At 48.4% G+C, this 15271-nt stretch overlaps 1 protein-coding gene across 5 annotated transcripts; it reads right to left on the minus strand.

Annotated features, from left to right (window-relative positions):
- Window positions 1-68: 68 nt before the first annotated feature.
- Slc25a44 (solute carrier family 25 member 44) lies at window positions 69-14909 on the minus strand. 5 transcript variants are annotated; one of them, XM_055625442.1, is made up of 4 exons: window positions 14780-14909; window positions 10722-11359; window positions 5216-5343; window positions 69-2467 (listed from the first exon to the last, which is right to left on the minus strand). In XM_055625442.1, the coding sequence occupies exons 2-4, from the start codon at window positions 11344-11346 to the stop codon at window positions 2276-2278; spliced, it is 945 nt and encodes a 314-aa protein (XP_055481417.1). In that variant the 5' UTR covers window positions 11347-11359; window positions 14780-14909; the 3' UTR covers window positions 69-2275. The 5 variants fall into 5 exon arrangements, with proteins under 5 accessions (XP_055481417.1, XP_055481420.1, XP_055481416.1 ...); XM_055625445.1 differs by having other exon boundaries at window positions 10920-11359; window positions 14529-14909; XM_055625441.1 differs by having other exon boundaries at window positions 14529-14909.
- Between the last annotated feature and the right edge of the window lie 362 nt (window positions 14910-15271).

Consider the following 15271-nt stretch of genomic DNA (forward strand, 5'->3'; position numbering starts at 1 on the left):
GGGTGGGGCAGTTGCCGGAGGACGTGGTTAGTTTGCAGCTCGTGGGGAAAAACATTCGCCAGCCGAAGTTTAGGGACTCAATAAAAACTTTTAATTACATTTCAAAGATTTCATACAGTGCAACAGTGAATATTCGCCGCTACGATCCTCAAGAGTCCATTTTTATCAAATGATGAATGTGCATTTTCTTCCCAGGTTCCAGAGTTTCTAATTTAGATCACGATCAACAGGTGAAATTTCCTAGCCGTTTTGGTCTCCAGTTTTGGAAAATCGGGCGCCCTCTGGCCCATCCTCACCAAGGCAAATGACCTTGGCTAGGGGGTCAGGGCAGGCAGGCGTTGTTCATTCAAACAAGAAGGAAAGGGAGGAGAAAGGACAGGAGAGGGAGACACAAGTACACAGTACAAGAAAATGAAGTCTGGAGGAAGAAATAGCCTAAGGTATGAAAGGCAGGAACCTCCTGTGGTGTCCACACTCTGCCCAGTAAGGAAAGACCAAAGATGGAAGAGACAAGTACAGGGTCACGAAAACCAATCACAAGGGTCTTGTCTTGAGAAGAAAAGCTTGAGGGGCCCTTGCTTCCGTTGTATTGATAGTTCTTAAGGTAGAGGTGAGGCGCAAAAAGGTTTAAAATGTTCTGTGGGCTCCACCCCTCAGGTGACTATGGACAAAATTGAAGGGCTCTCTCAATAAAGTGCAGGAAGTGAGGCCTGTAAACCCAGAACTCAGGAGGTGGGAGAGGATCAAGAGTTCAAGGTCATCCTCTGCTACATACGGAATTCAAACCCAGCCTGGGATATGTTTGAGACCCTGTCTCAAAAACAGCCAAAATGCTGAGACAAATAAAAGGGCTCAAAAGGAAACAAGTACAGACTACAATGAGCAGTGAGAGAGGTAAGTATAGGGACAGGGTCTAGTCAGGATGGAAGAATGTGGAGCAGCTGTGAGAAGCATGAAGGCTTCAGTTAGCTAGCACCTTCCAAATTGGCACCATGGCATTTTCCCAAAGCATGGGACCACTAAAAAAGGTTGAAAGCATCACCCAGGCCAGACATCTTAAGTAGGAAGGCAAGATTTGACTGCCTTCTTCCCATTCCATGAGCTGTGCCTCTCTGCCTCCATCACAGGCTTAGTGGAGGCAGGAAAGAAGGAAGCTCCTGAAGGGAGCATCAACGATTTTGGCAGTATGAGGCTGGTGACCAGGTGGCCCTGGCCTTAGGTGCCTTCCTGACTCCTTTTTTCTGCTGCCAGCACAGGGTACCATGACTGGGATGACACTTCACAACCAAGGACAGGAAAAACAAAGGCAGTTCATATTCCAGAGTCCAGCTGTTACTATTCCTCTGAGTGGCAGGTATGTGTGCGGCATTGCTTCCTGGGGCTCAGAACCTCCTGGGTGTGGCTCAGCTGGCCTGAGGAGATGACAGTGAGGAACACACATCCTCTCATTACTTTCGAAGCCCACTGTACTCCGGTAAGCCTGATCCACTTAGAACTGTGCCCTCGACTGTAGTTACCTGGGCCAGTGAAGCCCAGCAGTCCATTCTGTTTGCAGGTTCCCAGGCCTGAAGGGACAGGGAGGGGATAAAGAATTGGGATCGATGTCACAGTTTTCCACTTCTCCAAGGAGTGGGTTCTGACAGCAGGACTAATGCTATCAGGGCTAGTTGCCTGATTCACAGATGTTCAACCACACACACAGGTAAAGCCTTAGGATTCCTCCCTCCTAGTAACTCCCAGAGAAAATGAACACTCTGCAGAGTGTTTGCTGCTCCAATTTATCCCCAAAGGCAGGGCAAGGCAGAGCTGTCCAATGAGCAACTCAGTCCCAAATTTAAAATAAGCAAGCATAAAAATAAATCACAGGCAGCTACTTAGAGCCTTGGCCTAAAGACTCAAGAGCAACAAGCAAGGGGGTAGGCAATCTATGAGCAGCTCTTTTCCAGGCCTGAGGGATGGACAGAGGGAAAGGGGCACTAATGAGGGGCCAACAGAATCCTGTGGAGGGTGATCCTCAGGCCATAACTGAGTACAAGCACTGAGTGAGGGGCCCAGATCTGCAGGAGAAATAAAATTACAGGGAACAGGGAAGCCAGGCACAGAACCTCTGCATCAAGGGCAGTCCAAAGTCTCTTCTCTTGTCCCTGATAGGCCATCTGGCCTGGAGCAGGATGGGTGTGTGGAGGTGGCATTCACAAAGGTAACTATCTTCCCTGCTCTGCCCTGGCCTAGAGTAATATGTGAAACCACAGCCTCTCTCTCTGTCCACTGCTCGCTACCAGTGTCTTGAGTCCACCAGCTCAGGTCGGAGGCTGAGTTTCTTGAGGCTCTCGTAGCCCACCACGATGACGATAGTGGAGGGTGTGGCTGAGATGATTCGGGCTGAGAGGCCCTTCATTAGGCCCCAAGGCCCCTCTTCTGCCATCAGCTGTCTGAAGGTCAGGATGATGGAGCTCTTGCCTTCAACCTGGAAAAGTCACCACAGTGAAGGGGCACCAACTGTCTTCAGTCACAACTATCTGCTTACCCTTATAGTGCTGCAGGCTCAAGTGGGGATGCCAGAGCTACACTCCGCTTCTGGAGATAGCATAGTGACTTCCTCCAAGCTCTGGTGACAGACTACCTGAGTTTACTTAACTCTTCCTACCCCAGTTTTCTCAAATAAAAAATGGTAATAAGAGTCCCTATGCCACAAGGTTGTTACAGGCAAGAAGAAAATAATATTTAATCAATGCCAACAATAGACCTGGGCGTGGTGGCACACATCTTTAATCCCAACACTGAGAAGGCCAGCCTGCTCTATGTAGCTGGTTCCAGGCCAGTCGGAGTTACCAGATGAAACCCTGCCACAGACTGCCAACAGCACTGCCTAGCAAGATGGTGATCATTGTGCATCAGCTCTCACCACCCTCAGGCAAGCTAGCCAGCTGGGAGGTTTTGGACTAGGTGCTTTTCTCTGTCTCAGGAAGGCTATAGTCAATTCCCGAAGAGGCCCTCAAGCAGCTCTGCTCATCCAGGGTCTGGGCTCTGATTATCTCAGTCCCTCTAAGGCTTCAGGGCTAGAAGCCTCTCCTCTGTCCTTGCTGGTCACACACCCAGTAGTCCTTTTTTCTCAACAGTCCTGTCTCCTTCCCCCTACTCCCAAATCACAAATACAGAGCCCACATCAAAGCACCTCTACCAATGTAAGGCAAAGGACTTCTTATTCACATCCTCCTATCTGGTGCAGCCTCCACCAGGTGATGCCGGCTCCACCTTCCATAGCTCCCTACTCTACCCTGTTTTCTTCAGCACATCCTCTTCAGCTCTTCTTCCCTCTAACATCTTCTGACTCCTCTGCTTCCACAAGCTCCTTTAGCCATGTCAAGGGCATTTTCAGTTTAGCCTTAGCCTCTGGCCTACAAGCTCCTCAAAGCAGAGATCTGTCACTTCCCTAGGCCTGCCTCCTAAGACACCCAGGCAAGGGTAAGGAAAGAATGGGGCCTACCCTGGTTCTCCACAATAAAGACATTGCAGGTCCAACCGCATCCCAGTGAGATGCCAGAGTATTTATTTCAAATGTTGGAAGAAGCACTCTTTCCTAGGGAGGAAAATGCCTGTATCTGTTGCTCCTCTCATTGGAATCTCCAGTGGCACAAACCCGACTTTACTTCAACCTGTTAAGGTTCCTTTTCTTCCTTCCTGTCCTCACCAGACCCCAAGGACCCTTCTCCCTTATATCTTTCTTGATTCTCCACCTTTCTTCCTGGGTTACCCTATTAACTTTACACATTAAAAGTCCCCCTTGCTGCACACCTAAGACTTGATACAGCAAAACATGCCCTCTGCACACCATGTACCACATTCAGATCCCATTCCTCGGTGCTAGCTAACTATCCTCAAAGCTGACTGTAGACAGGGACTACAGTTTCTGAGCAACACCAAGAGCTGTCAGTGTTGTGGATGAGTCTACCCAGCATAACCTGTGAAACCTATTTAAAAACTACTGCAAGTTAACCCCTGACTTCCACAGGTGCGCGCGCACGCGCACACACACACGCACGCACACGCGCACACACACACTTAGGTTTCTCAGCTGGCATGGTGGCATGCACTGTTATCACAGTAGCTGGAGGGTGGAAGCAGGAAAATCAAGAATTCAAGGTCATCCTCAGCTACACAGGGCATCTTGAGGCCAGCCTTCCTCAACTAGGACATCTGGTCTCAAAAACAACAAAAGACCAAACACCAGGTACCTTCCTGTTACCCCAGCACTCTGGAAGTTCAGGAAGTTAAGCATCAGGTACAGCAGCAGCTTTGAGGCCAGACTGGACTAGACACCCAGTCTCAAAAATAAACTTGATTGGAAGTCCAGCACCTCTAAAATCAGGTGTAAAAGTGCATGCCTCTAACCCCATTACTCTAGAGGGACAAGAGGGTCAGGAGCTCAAGGCCATCATTATGGAGCTCAAATCCAGCCTGGGATACCTGAGAAGGTGTCTTTAAGGGGGGAAAAAAAGGACCAGCAAGATGGCTCAGCAAATAAAAGCTCCCGCTGCCAAGCCTGACAACCTGAGTTTGTCAAAGCCCGGAGAGTACAAGGAAAGAAACTCACCTACGCACAAGTTTTCTTCTAGTTTCTGCTCAGACCATGTCAATCATGCCCACTCACACACACACAATAAATAAATGTAATGATTTTGAAGGGGAAAAGAACATTTTTGTCTCCCTTTTCCCATTTTTCTTCGCTGTCCTCTTGTTCCTCTCTATTCCCAGATCACATTTTTAGAGACCACCTCTCTGATTTCAGTCTTTCATTCAGTGTGGATTTATGGCCTAGTGGAAAAAAAATCAGCGACTTCTGAAACTAATAGGAAATAAATCATTCTAACCACCCCACAAGCCTGGAGGGTGAGGAAGGAAGATGGCTTAAGGCTAACAGAATACGGGACAGATTCCAGCTGAAGGCTAGAAGAGAGCAGTAAGAGTTCCTGTGTAGGCAATGGGTAGATATGCAAGGTGCAGACAGAGGAAGAAAAAACAATGTAGATACTTCCAAGCGCTCAGCTGATATCTGCAGAGATAAGCACAGCAAGGAACTTGGCCAATCACAAGGCTGACTAAATACCACGTCATGTACTGAGGTCACAAGGACACTACAGGCCTACAGGTCTGGCTTCTAGTGTCATCTCTGAGTCAAAGGTAGGGAGGGGACTGGGAGGGAGGCCAGTATTACCTGCACTCGGGTTCTGATGACATCCATGGGATTGGTGAGGATGGAGGCAGTGGCTGCAGCCAGGGGCCCAGAGACGGCTTGAAAGACAATGTGAGGGCACTCCTGAGGACACAGGTACGACAGCTGCTCTGGAATCCAGGGAAAGACACCACCTCAAGATACGAGGTACCACCCATCTAACCCTCATGATGCCTTTCCAACCACACCAAGCCCTCTGCCCTTTGCCATCTTTGACCTTTATACTTATACCTTCCAATTCTCTGCTTCTACCTGCATTTACTAAAGATTCATATTATTTATCTCTAGAGCTTTCCCTGAAGTCATTCTGGTCATATCGTTTGTTTAAAAAAGACAAGCCTTAGGAAGGGATTTAAAAACCTCTTTACCTGCTGCATCCTTTAAGCTGATGGACAGAAAACCATTTCTGATATAAAAACAATGGCACATACTGCATGTTTCCTATGTGGCATTCTTGTAGGATACATTTAAAACCACATGATTAGCCAGGGCACCTGTAACCTGTAATCTCCACCCTGGAGACTGAGGCATGATTGCTATGAGTGTGTTACCTGGTGGGCTACAGAGTAAATTCCAGGTCAGCTCGAGCTTCAGTGGGAGACCCTGTCTCAAATTATTAAAAAAAAAAAAAAAAAGCCAGGATACAAAGTGAATAAATTATAATAAATAAATAAATACCTAAAAAAAAATTGACACCATACACAATGGTCTCTATGGAAGGGACTGCATGAGGGCCGTGAGTAAGATGGCTGCTCACTGTATACTACACACCTTTTCTTTTCACAGTTCTTACCTTTAGGGGGCTGGGGGAAGACAGAGTGTCATGTAGCCATGCTGGCCTTGAACTTAGTATGTGGCAGAGGATGACCCCTGATCCTCCTGCACTATCTCCAAGTTCTGGGATTACAGACATGTGGCACCACAGCTGGACCACACACTAGAGATGGCTCGCAGGGCTTCATTCATGCAGGGAAGCACCTACCAATTCAGCCACATTCCTAGCCCTTTAAAATTCATTTGGACCTTTAGAGTATTTAAATATTTTTATAAGTAAAAGCAATTAATATTAAAGTAGGCAGTCTTATCCTATAGTGAAGACCAGCTTATACCAATAAAGAAAAATGGGTAGGCACGGTGGAACATGTCTCTAATCCCAAGAGACAGGCAGATCCCTGAGTTCAAGGCCAGTTTTGAGACAGCTAGGGCTACACAGAGAAATCCTATCTCGAAAAATGAAATAAACAAACAAACAAAAAATGCAGTTATGCATAGTGATGCATTGGAAAGATGAAGAAGGTAGGAGGATCTGGGGTCTAAGGTCAGCTACATAATGAGTTCCAGGCCAGTTTAGACTACATGAGACTCAGTCTCAAGAAAATAAAAAGGATTTAGGCACGGTGCACACGCCTGTAATCCCAGAACCCAGGGAGGCAAAGGCAGGGGGATATCTGTGAGTTTGAGGCCAGCCTGGTCTACAAAGTGAGTCCAGGACAGCTAAGGCTACACAGAGAAACCCTGTCTCAAAACCTAAAAATAAAAAGGGTTTCAGTTAGCTGAGTGCTCACCTAGCATGCATGGAGCCTAGCATGCATGGAGCCTAGCATGCATGGAGCTTTGGATTTGATACCCAGCACATAAAACCAGGCATGGTGGTACACATCTGTAATTCCAGCACTCTGGAAGTAGACACAGGAGGAGCAGAAGTTCAAGGTCAGCATCAGCTACACAGTGACTTCAAGAAATACATGGCATTCTGTTAAATGTTAGAAAAGAGAAAAAGCCAGACACAGTGGTGCATGCTTGTAATTTTTATAAGGCCAACCATGTCTCACAAAACAACCACAAAAAGTCAAATATAAAAGGGCTAGGGTATAGCTCAGTGATAGCACTTCCTTAGCCTGTGTGAGTCTCTAGGCTCAATCACTAGCACAAGAGAAGAGAATCCTGGATTTCAAAATGCGAATGACTATGGAATGCTAGGCACCAAGGCCTATTTTCTCACAGTGCCACTGGGAAGTGTGCCTGTAAATAAATTCTCTGTTTTACTCTCTTTTGAGGTACAAAACAAGAGTTCATTCATTTAGTCAACAAAGACTCAGTGAGTACTATGAGCTAGCTGCCCTGGGTCCTGAGGCATGTACGGTGAATTTCAAAAAAGTGCCTCACGTTCCTGTCCTCAGGAAGTGCGGACATTCTAGTAGAAGAGAAGGGGCAATAAGAAGTAAAACACATAGCCATGTCAGAAGGTTCATACTAAAGCTAAACAGGGTAGGGGTGAAGCAAGTTGTGAGCTTAAACAAAGCAGTCATGGCACTTCCCAAGAAAGTGAAATTCAGAAATGACCTGATGCTGAGAACATAAGCTGCACATGCCTGGGCAAAGCGCTTTCCAAGCACAGGATAACATCTATCGAAAGAATTGAGGCAGCAGCATGCCTCGGTCACTGGCATGTCGCTGGCAGCAAGACCAGTGACTTAGAACAGAACAAGCAGAAGGAGCAGTAAGTGAGATTTGAGGGGAGTAGCCAAGGACCTTGAGGATACTACGCAAATTTAGGCCAAGATAGGAGGTCACATTGACTCAAAATCTCCAAGACCTCTCAGTTTTCTCTTCTACAGTCCTTAGGAATTCTCTTAGTCCTTAGGAATGCGCTTAGTTTTGGTAGTTTGTGACCAGGGAAGAAAAAACTAGAGATTTAGAAGATGGGGTTGGCAAGGCAGAAGTCACACCTTCAAATGCCCAGTTCCATGGCAGAATTCAGTACCCGGGGCAGAACTACCTTTCCCTCAGTTTCTAATTATGCTCCTCCCTGGAGTCAAGAATGTCAGCTGAAACAGGGTGAGCTGCCGTTTGCCTCGTGGGTGCCCTTCTTCTCCTGAAGGCGGCATGTTTGCAATCAGACTGCAGCCCTGGGATCGGCACTGCCTGCCTCTTGGGCCTGGCTGCACTGGCCCCGGGCCTGCAAGCTGCACAGGACCCAGAGTCCAACTCTACATCTGTACACATACCACTTTCCTGGAGCTCAGAGTGGGAATGAAGAAAGGTGAGAGGGTAGGACAAAGAGCCCATGTCTTCTTCCCTCTTCACTGTTCTTTCAACAGATGGTTACTGAGCACCTAAATCTACAGGCAGAAGATGAACCCAGACTGACCCAGACTATCTTCTAGCTTAGTGACTGTGGACACCAGTAACATGAATATTTATTAATATTTTCTACATGCCAGGCATTATGATAAACGTTAGACTTGTCCAGAGAAAAGAGCCAGGCATGGTGGTCGACACCTTCAATCCCAGCACTCAGGAAACTGAGGCAGGTGGATCGCTTAAAGTTTAAGGTCAGCCTGGTCTACATAGAAAGTTTCAGGCCAGGGGTTCTACAAAGAGAGATTCTGTCTCAAAAATAAACAGAGAAAGAGACAGAGAACTATCTTCATGGATATTAAGATTCCAATTAAGGAGCTAGAAGTTGGGGGTAAAATAATTGCAAATTGTGCTAAGAAAGAATAAAGGAGCTAAAACAGAAAGCAGAGACAGCCTTCTTTCCAAAAGGGTAAAGAAGCTCTTGCTGGGTGCAGCGGCACACATCCGTAATCCCAGCAGAAGCAGGCAAGTCTCTGTGAGTTCGAGGCCAGCCTGTACTATATATAGTGAGTTCCTAGACAGCCAGGGCTATACAGATAAACCCTGTTGGGGTGGGGAGGGGGGCAAGGTTCTTTTTACAAAGGTCACATATAAGCTGAGGCTGGAAGCAAAAGAGGTCAGCCACATAAAGAATAGAGGAAAAGGTATTCCAGGCAGAGAGCGCTGTCACTGGGCTTTTTACCCAGCTCTGTACCTAGAACTTCACAGACTAATCCATTAGGAACAAGGCATGATAACACATACCTATAAACCGGGCTCTTTGGCAGCAGAGGCAGAAGGATCACAAATTCAAGGCCTGCATGGACAAGTTCAAGTCCAATGTAGCAGTGAGACACTGTCTCAAAATCAAAAGTATGAATGGGAGCTAGAGATGTGGCTCAGTTGGTAGAGTTTATCTAGCATAGCTCAAACACTGGATCTGATCCCTAGCACTGCATAAACCCAGACATGGTTCAAGCCTTTAATCCCAGCACTCAGGAGGCAGAGGAAGGAGGATTAGAAATTCAACGTCAAGCAGCCTGGCCCACATATCAGGCAAGCCAAGGCTGTATCTCAAAGAGAAAGGGAAAGAGAGATAGAGGCAGAGGGAGATGCAGAGGAAGTGGGAGAGGCAGAGGAGAAGCAAGGTCATCCTCAAGGACATAGGGTTAAGTGTGGGATGCACCGTGAGAGTGACAAAAACAAGCTGGGCACAGTGACATGCGCCTGCCATCTCGGCATTGGATGAATGGTAGAGGTAAGAGGATCATGAGTTGAAGTCACTCTTGACTGCATAGAAAGCTCGGGCCAGACTCAAATAAAAAATTAAAAAGGTGGGCACATGGCTGTAACCCCAGCACCAGGCAGGCAGAGGCAGCGGGAGCAGTAGTTTAAGGCCAGTCTGAGTGCCAATCTCAAAAACACAAGAACGAACAGAAAATAAGCTGAGAGTGGTGGTGGGAACCTGTAATTCCAGCAGCAGAAGACACAAAATAAAACTTAAGCTGGGTGTCCCCACTTGTATCCTGGTGCTTAAGAGCCTGAAGAAAACTGCTGAGAGTTCAAGGTCAGCCTGAGCTACACACTGTGTTTCTGGCTAGCGTGGGCTATAGAATAAGATCCTATTTTTAAAACAAAACACAACTAATATTTAAGTTTTAAAGAGCTGGTGGTGCAGCTCCACAGCCATGAGGCTGCCTGTGTGTAAGCTGGGTGCTCCATGCCTGGGCCCCCCTAGTGCTTCAGGTGAAACCTTTGGGTGCAGAGGCCACAGTCAGAATGTCGCTGAGACCTCTGGACAGGTTTGGCTGGCATTGCTGCAGAATGTGGACATGAGGGGAAACACAAATCTCAGGATTCATGAGACCAAGTGAGGGCAGAGGTAAACTGGAGAAAATGCCCTCCTGGGAGCTTGCTTTAGCTTTATTTAGTTTGGCCTTTCTGCAGTGCTACGGATTAAAGCTCAGGTCTCACGCATGCTAGCTAAGCGCTGAGCTTCACCCTCAGCTTTCCCAAGAAGTGTTTGCATGGAGTAGAAGCATTGCTGTTAGTTCTAGGTTGTGTTGGCTACAGTGAGTTCAAAGCCAGTCTATGCTATACAGGGAGACCCTGTCTCACAAAGATTGCCAGAATGTACTCTCAGAGGGTCAGGGTGACAGTACAGGGTCCAATTTTACCACAAAGTCTAGATGAAATACTGTGCAAAGTAGGAGAAACAGAGCTAGCAAAACTAGGGTTGAGCGGGCTCAGCGGGGCATGCATCTGTGATCCCAGCACTCAAGTGGGGCTAGTTTGATCCCCTCTCTGTACTCATCTCCACACAGAAAGAAACAACAGTGTCCCTGCCCCCTTCCCAGTCCCTGCTTACCTGCATAGAAGTGATAAAAGGGCCACCACACAGCACTGTTTGGGATATATGTTAGCAGCGAGGCCACATAGCCTCGGTAGAAGCCTCGAAGCCCATCAGCCCGGAGGATCTGTCTGATGATATCCTTAGTTTGACCAAAGGCAATCAGCCCTTGTCCCTCTAGGTTCCCACGAACTTGGAAGCGACCCATTTTCTCACCCTTGCGCTGCATCATCAGGTGCTGGGAGACAACATCAATCGGCACCGTGATGCTCTGGGCCACGAGGGAGGCGGAGCCACCGGCTACCAGGGATTTGACTGTGTTACTCTGGCTGTAGTCAGCTACAAACTTCCGGGTAAGCTCATAGGTGGTGACGTAGCACTGGCCAGAGATGAGTGTGAAGGTGTTGACCAGGAAGCCCCGGTAGAGGCCAGCCACTCCGTCTGCTCGAAGGATCTTGACGAAGGCGTCGAAGGTCCCATGGTAGAGGCTTCTACCCTTCTGAACCTGCAGCCGGGTGCGGATGAGGGTGAATGGGTACACGCTAACCCGGATCATCATAGTCATTGCCACACCAAACACATAGAACTTCTTCTTGTCCAGGTGCTCCCACTCGATGATCTGGATGTTCCGCTTGTCCTCCATAGTGCCCGAAGACCTGGGATTTGGGCAGGCAGGGAGATGTGAGTCCACCTCGCAGGCTGCATCTCTGGGGTGCTCACCTCAGCAAAGCCTAGCCTTGAGCCTGACACGCCGCTACAACCCAGAGCATGCTAGACCACCCCTACTTCAGCCCTACCCAGCTTGCGGGACTGTCCGTCTGAATCTTGTCTCTTCCTAGGTCTTGCCATCACAGTCCTGAACAGGGACCACGCTCTATGTCTTCCTTGCCTGGGTATGTTTAGAATGCTGTGGACAATCCAGGCGCCAGCATGATTCAAGGCCCATGAGGCTAATGGGATGTCCCTAAGTGACATGGAGGAGCTTCCTGGAGGCTAGGCTGCTCCTGGCACTCTGAAGAAGCAACCACCTGTGTCTTTTCATCCTTACAAACCTTTGCTGCCTGCTGACCTCACTTCTGTTCCCTATGCTGGCTGCTCTGACTACCTCTGCCCCGCCCCCACCATAATTTATATTTTCTCCAGTCTACATTAGAAAGGAAATGTAGGGAAAAGTGCAGACAGGGATTTCATGCCACATGGCATCCCCACCCACTGCCCCATTCTCCAGGGAATGGAGTCTAAAAGTCAGGAGCAGGCCAAAGGTCAGAGTCCTCTTTGGCCATAGCTAACCCCTGAGAGAGAAAAGAGCTAACTGAGCTGGTTTCCCTGAAGAACTTATAGCGCCAGAACCTGCTTGAATTTGGGCTAACTTAACAAACCACAAAACAACAAGAATACTGGAAAATGAGCAAACTGAGGTCTGTGTAGGTGCAATGTAACCAGTCCAGAGTCATGCAACTGCCCAGCAGTGAAGGCAAGACTCCACAATGCCTTTGGTGCCAGCGAGCTGGAAATGTCAGCACAGCTTTCGCTGTTCAACCTAAAACTAAGCCCTCCTATGCGAGGCAAATACCCTTGCACCTGCCATTCTTTCAGCTTCATTCCAGAGAAAGCTAGGACTGCCTCCTCTTTCTCAGTGTTTTTGGGGAGTGACTGAGCATATTGGCTGGGCAGGCATGTTGTCATCACAAGACAAACACAGCAGGGCTCAAGCAGGGGCCTCCTGCTGGCCATGCACAAACCCACTGACAGGGCAGAAGGGCAGAGCAATGGAGTACTCTGTTCCAAGACCTGGTTTTCTGGACACCTTCTTAACCTGTGAAGCTGAGTCACCCATTACAGACATCTCTACTGAGAAATGCTGAGGCAGGAGGCACCATTAAACTTCCCCTCCCACCTGCATCTCTCACATGTGTCCATCTTCCGTACATCCCCTGAAGGAAGCCAGAGTTCCCCAAGGCAGGTAACTCAAAGGCAGGTAACTCCTACCAATACATGGTAACAGGAGGCGCCTCTAATGGTCATGACTCAATCAAGAAGGCACCATATTAGAAGGCTGGGAGGGTACTACACCCTTGGAAAAAGAAAAGTTTCTTCCTAAAAGTGGATTTCAGTTTGTTCACTGTCCTATAACACCCAGAGGGCCTGCTGAAATAATTCAGCTTCTCTTGTTTCGTCTGCTAGAAAGTCTTCTTTGCAGAAAGGTGAATAGAAACAATGCTCAGCCTTTGTCTTGGTTCAGCCAGTCCAACTTCCTTATGGCCCTTTGTCAGACCCTTGAGTACTTGACTCCAATTCTGGATTTTCTGACACCTTTAAAACTGTTCATGGGGCTGGGATGTAGCTCGGTTGACAGAGTGCCTGCCTCCCATGTACCCAGCCCTAAATCCAATCCCCAGCACAGCATTTAAAACAACAGGTGTGCTGGCTCATGCCTATAGTCCCAGCATTTGGGAGGTAGATCACAAGTCTACAGTCATCTTTGGCTATATCACAAGTTCAAGATTACAAGAAATCCTGCTTTAAAAACAAAACATTGTGAATTGCTAAGTGCTTTCTGTGCATCCCAACAGATCACCCAGATTAGGGAGCATTTTATGCTTGAAGTTATCAAATGATATGGAGAACAGACTACCCCAATTATGCCATCTGTCACTTCCACTCTGCTCCACACATAAACAAAACTCTCAACTAGACTATTCTCTTGGTTTTATTATTGCTGCTGTTTTTGTTGTCTGTCTGTCTGAATTTCATGTGGCCCAAGCTGGCCTTGAACTCTTGATCTTCTTGCCTTTACCACTTCCTAAATGCTGGGATTACAGATGTGAGCCACCATACCCTTGCCCAGTTTTTTCCTAGGGGACCAAGCCTAGGGCTTCCTGCATGCTGTGCAAGCATTCTACCAACTGAGCTAGATCATCAGCCCTTAGAACATTAGGTATTATTAGTATTTTGTTAACAGTGAAGCATTTCTCTTACTGCATAAAGTTCTACCGAGCAGCGATGCTCTAAGTCCTCAGTGCCCAGAGTGGTCCACAGATTAGCAATGTATGCAGACCTGGACCTGCCTATAAGGAGCAGAGCCAGGTGTGGTAGCACATTTCTGTCACCTCAGCACAAGGGGGCTGAGGAAAGAGAAACAGGAGTTTAAGGTCAGCCTGGGCCACACAGCAAGACCCTGTCCTGGTGGGGGGAGGGGACTTTGGGCCATACTGTTAAACCTGCTGATTATCTCTAGGTGGTTTATATGGATTGTCAAAATGTAGGAAGCATGGCATTAATTATTAGAGATTGTCAGTTTTGTAAGAACTGTAACCATTCTCGGAGTCCAACATCACTAGGACCAGGTAAGGGGCCCTCTGACCCCATCTTGGGCCTGAACATAATGATGACCAGCTCATCCATTCAGTCTTTCCTTCGACCATCCCCACCACATCAGGTCACCTTGTGCTCCTCAACTCCTGACCCAGGCGCTGCAATTCTCACACAGAGACGAATCCTAGCCAATCCTAGCCAGCACCCTCTCCTCTTTCTGCTCTCTCTCTCCCCACCACATCAGGCTCTGCATTCTGGGAGCTGTCACCCACCCATTATTCACATGAAGTGAACGTATTTGTATGCTGGAACACCTGTCCCGCTCACTATTCATTGCTCTTCACTAGTCCTGGCGACGCCTCCTCTCAAACCAAGCCAGCCTCCTCTCTCCGGCATGGTGAGATCCCCCAGTCTTTATTGGTCTTCAATAGGTTTCCACGTGATCCCTCATCACAGACACCACATGACAATGCCCTCCACACACTCCACGTGACACCCTCCTTTATGCACCTTCCGTCCGGCTCTTGCAAGGCCAATTCTGGGTCCTCGGGCATGCCCCTCGCCATGCTTCTAGTTGTCAGCCTCTCATGCTCCTCTGCCATGACGAGATGCCTCGCCGAATTTGCCTTTCGTTGCCAAAATTGCAGGGCGGCCTCCCATAGCGATGCAGCCCCGCAGAACTGACATCCGCTGTCTCCTCGACAAGTCGGTACTCAGGTACCTCCGATCCCTCAAGGCACCCTAGCACCGTGGTCGCTTACCTTCTCAGACCCCGGCGGTTCAGCCGCGGCTGAGAACTCCAACCCCGGACTCCTAGACCGCAGCCTCCGCACTACCCTCCATTCCCAGCGACAGCCACACTCGGTTCGCATCTTCCTCCATCTCGACTGATCCCGGTACTGCCGGAACCGGAAACGGGGGAGCTGTCATTCCCTCCCACTGCGAAGCTGCAGCTCCACCAATGGTATTCTCAGCCTTTGCGCCTCCCTCTAGGAGCGCCTCCTCGGCCATCTTGGGTTAGGGAAGTAGTCCCGCCTACTTTAGCTTCGCCTTGCCCTCAAGCCGACCACGCGTGCGTGTCCTGCGAGGGGCTCGTGATTGGCTGACACACAAACCGGGAGTCCGCGGCCGCTGCTTCCTCCGGTACTCTCTGCGCACTTTCTTCCTTTCTCTTTCTTTCTTACTTTACTTTTATCTTACTTCTCTTTTCTTATTTTTTTTTTTTATTTTCTGTCTGGGACAAGTCCCGCCAC

The sequence above is a fragment of the Psammomys obesus genome, unplaced genomic scaffold (assembly GCF_907164565.1).
Source record: "Psammomys obesus unplaced genomic scaffold, mPsaObe1.curated_primary_1811, whole genome shotgun sequence".
Classification (NCBI taxonomy): Eukaryota; Metazoa; Chordata; class Mammalia; order Rodentia; family Muridae; genus Psammomys; species Psammomys obesus.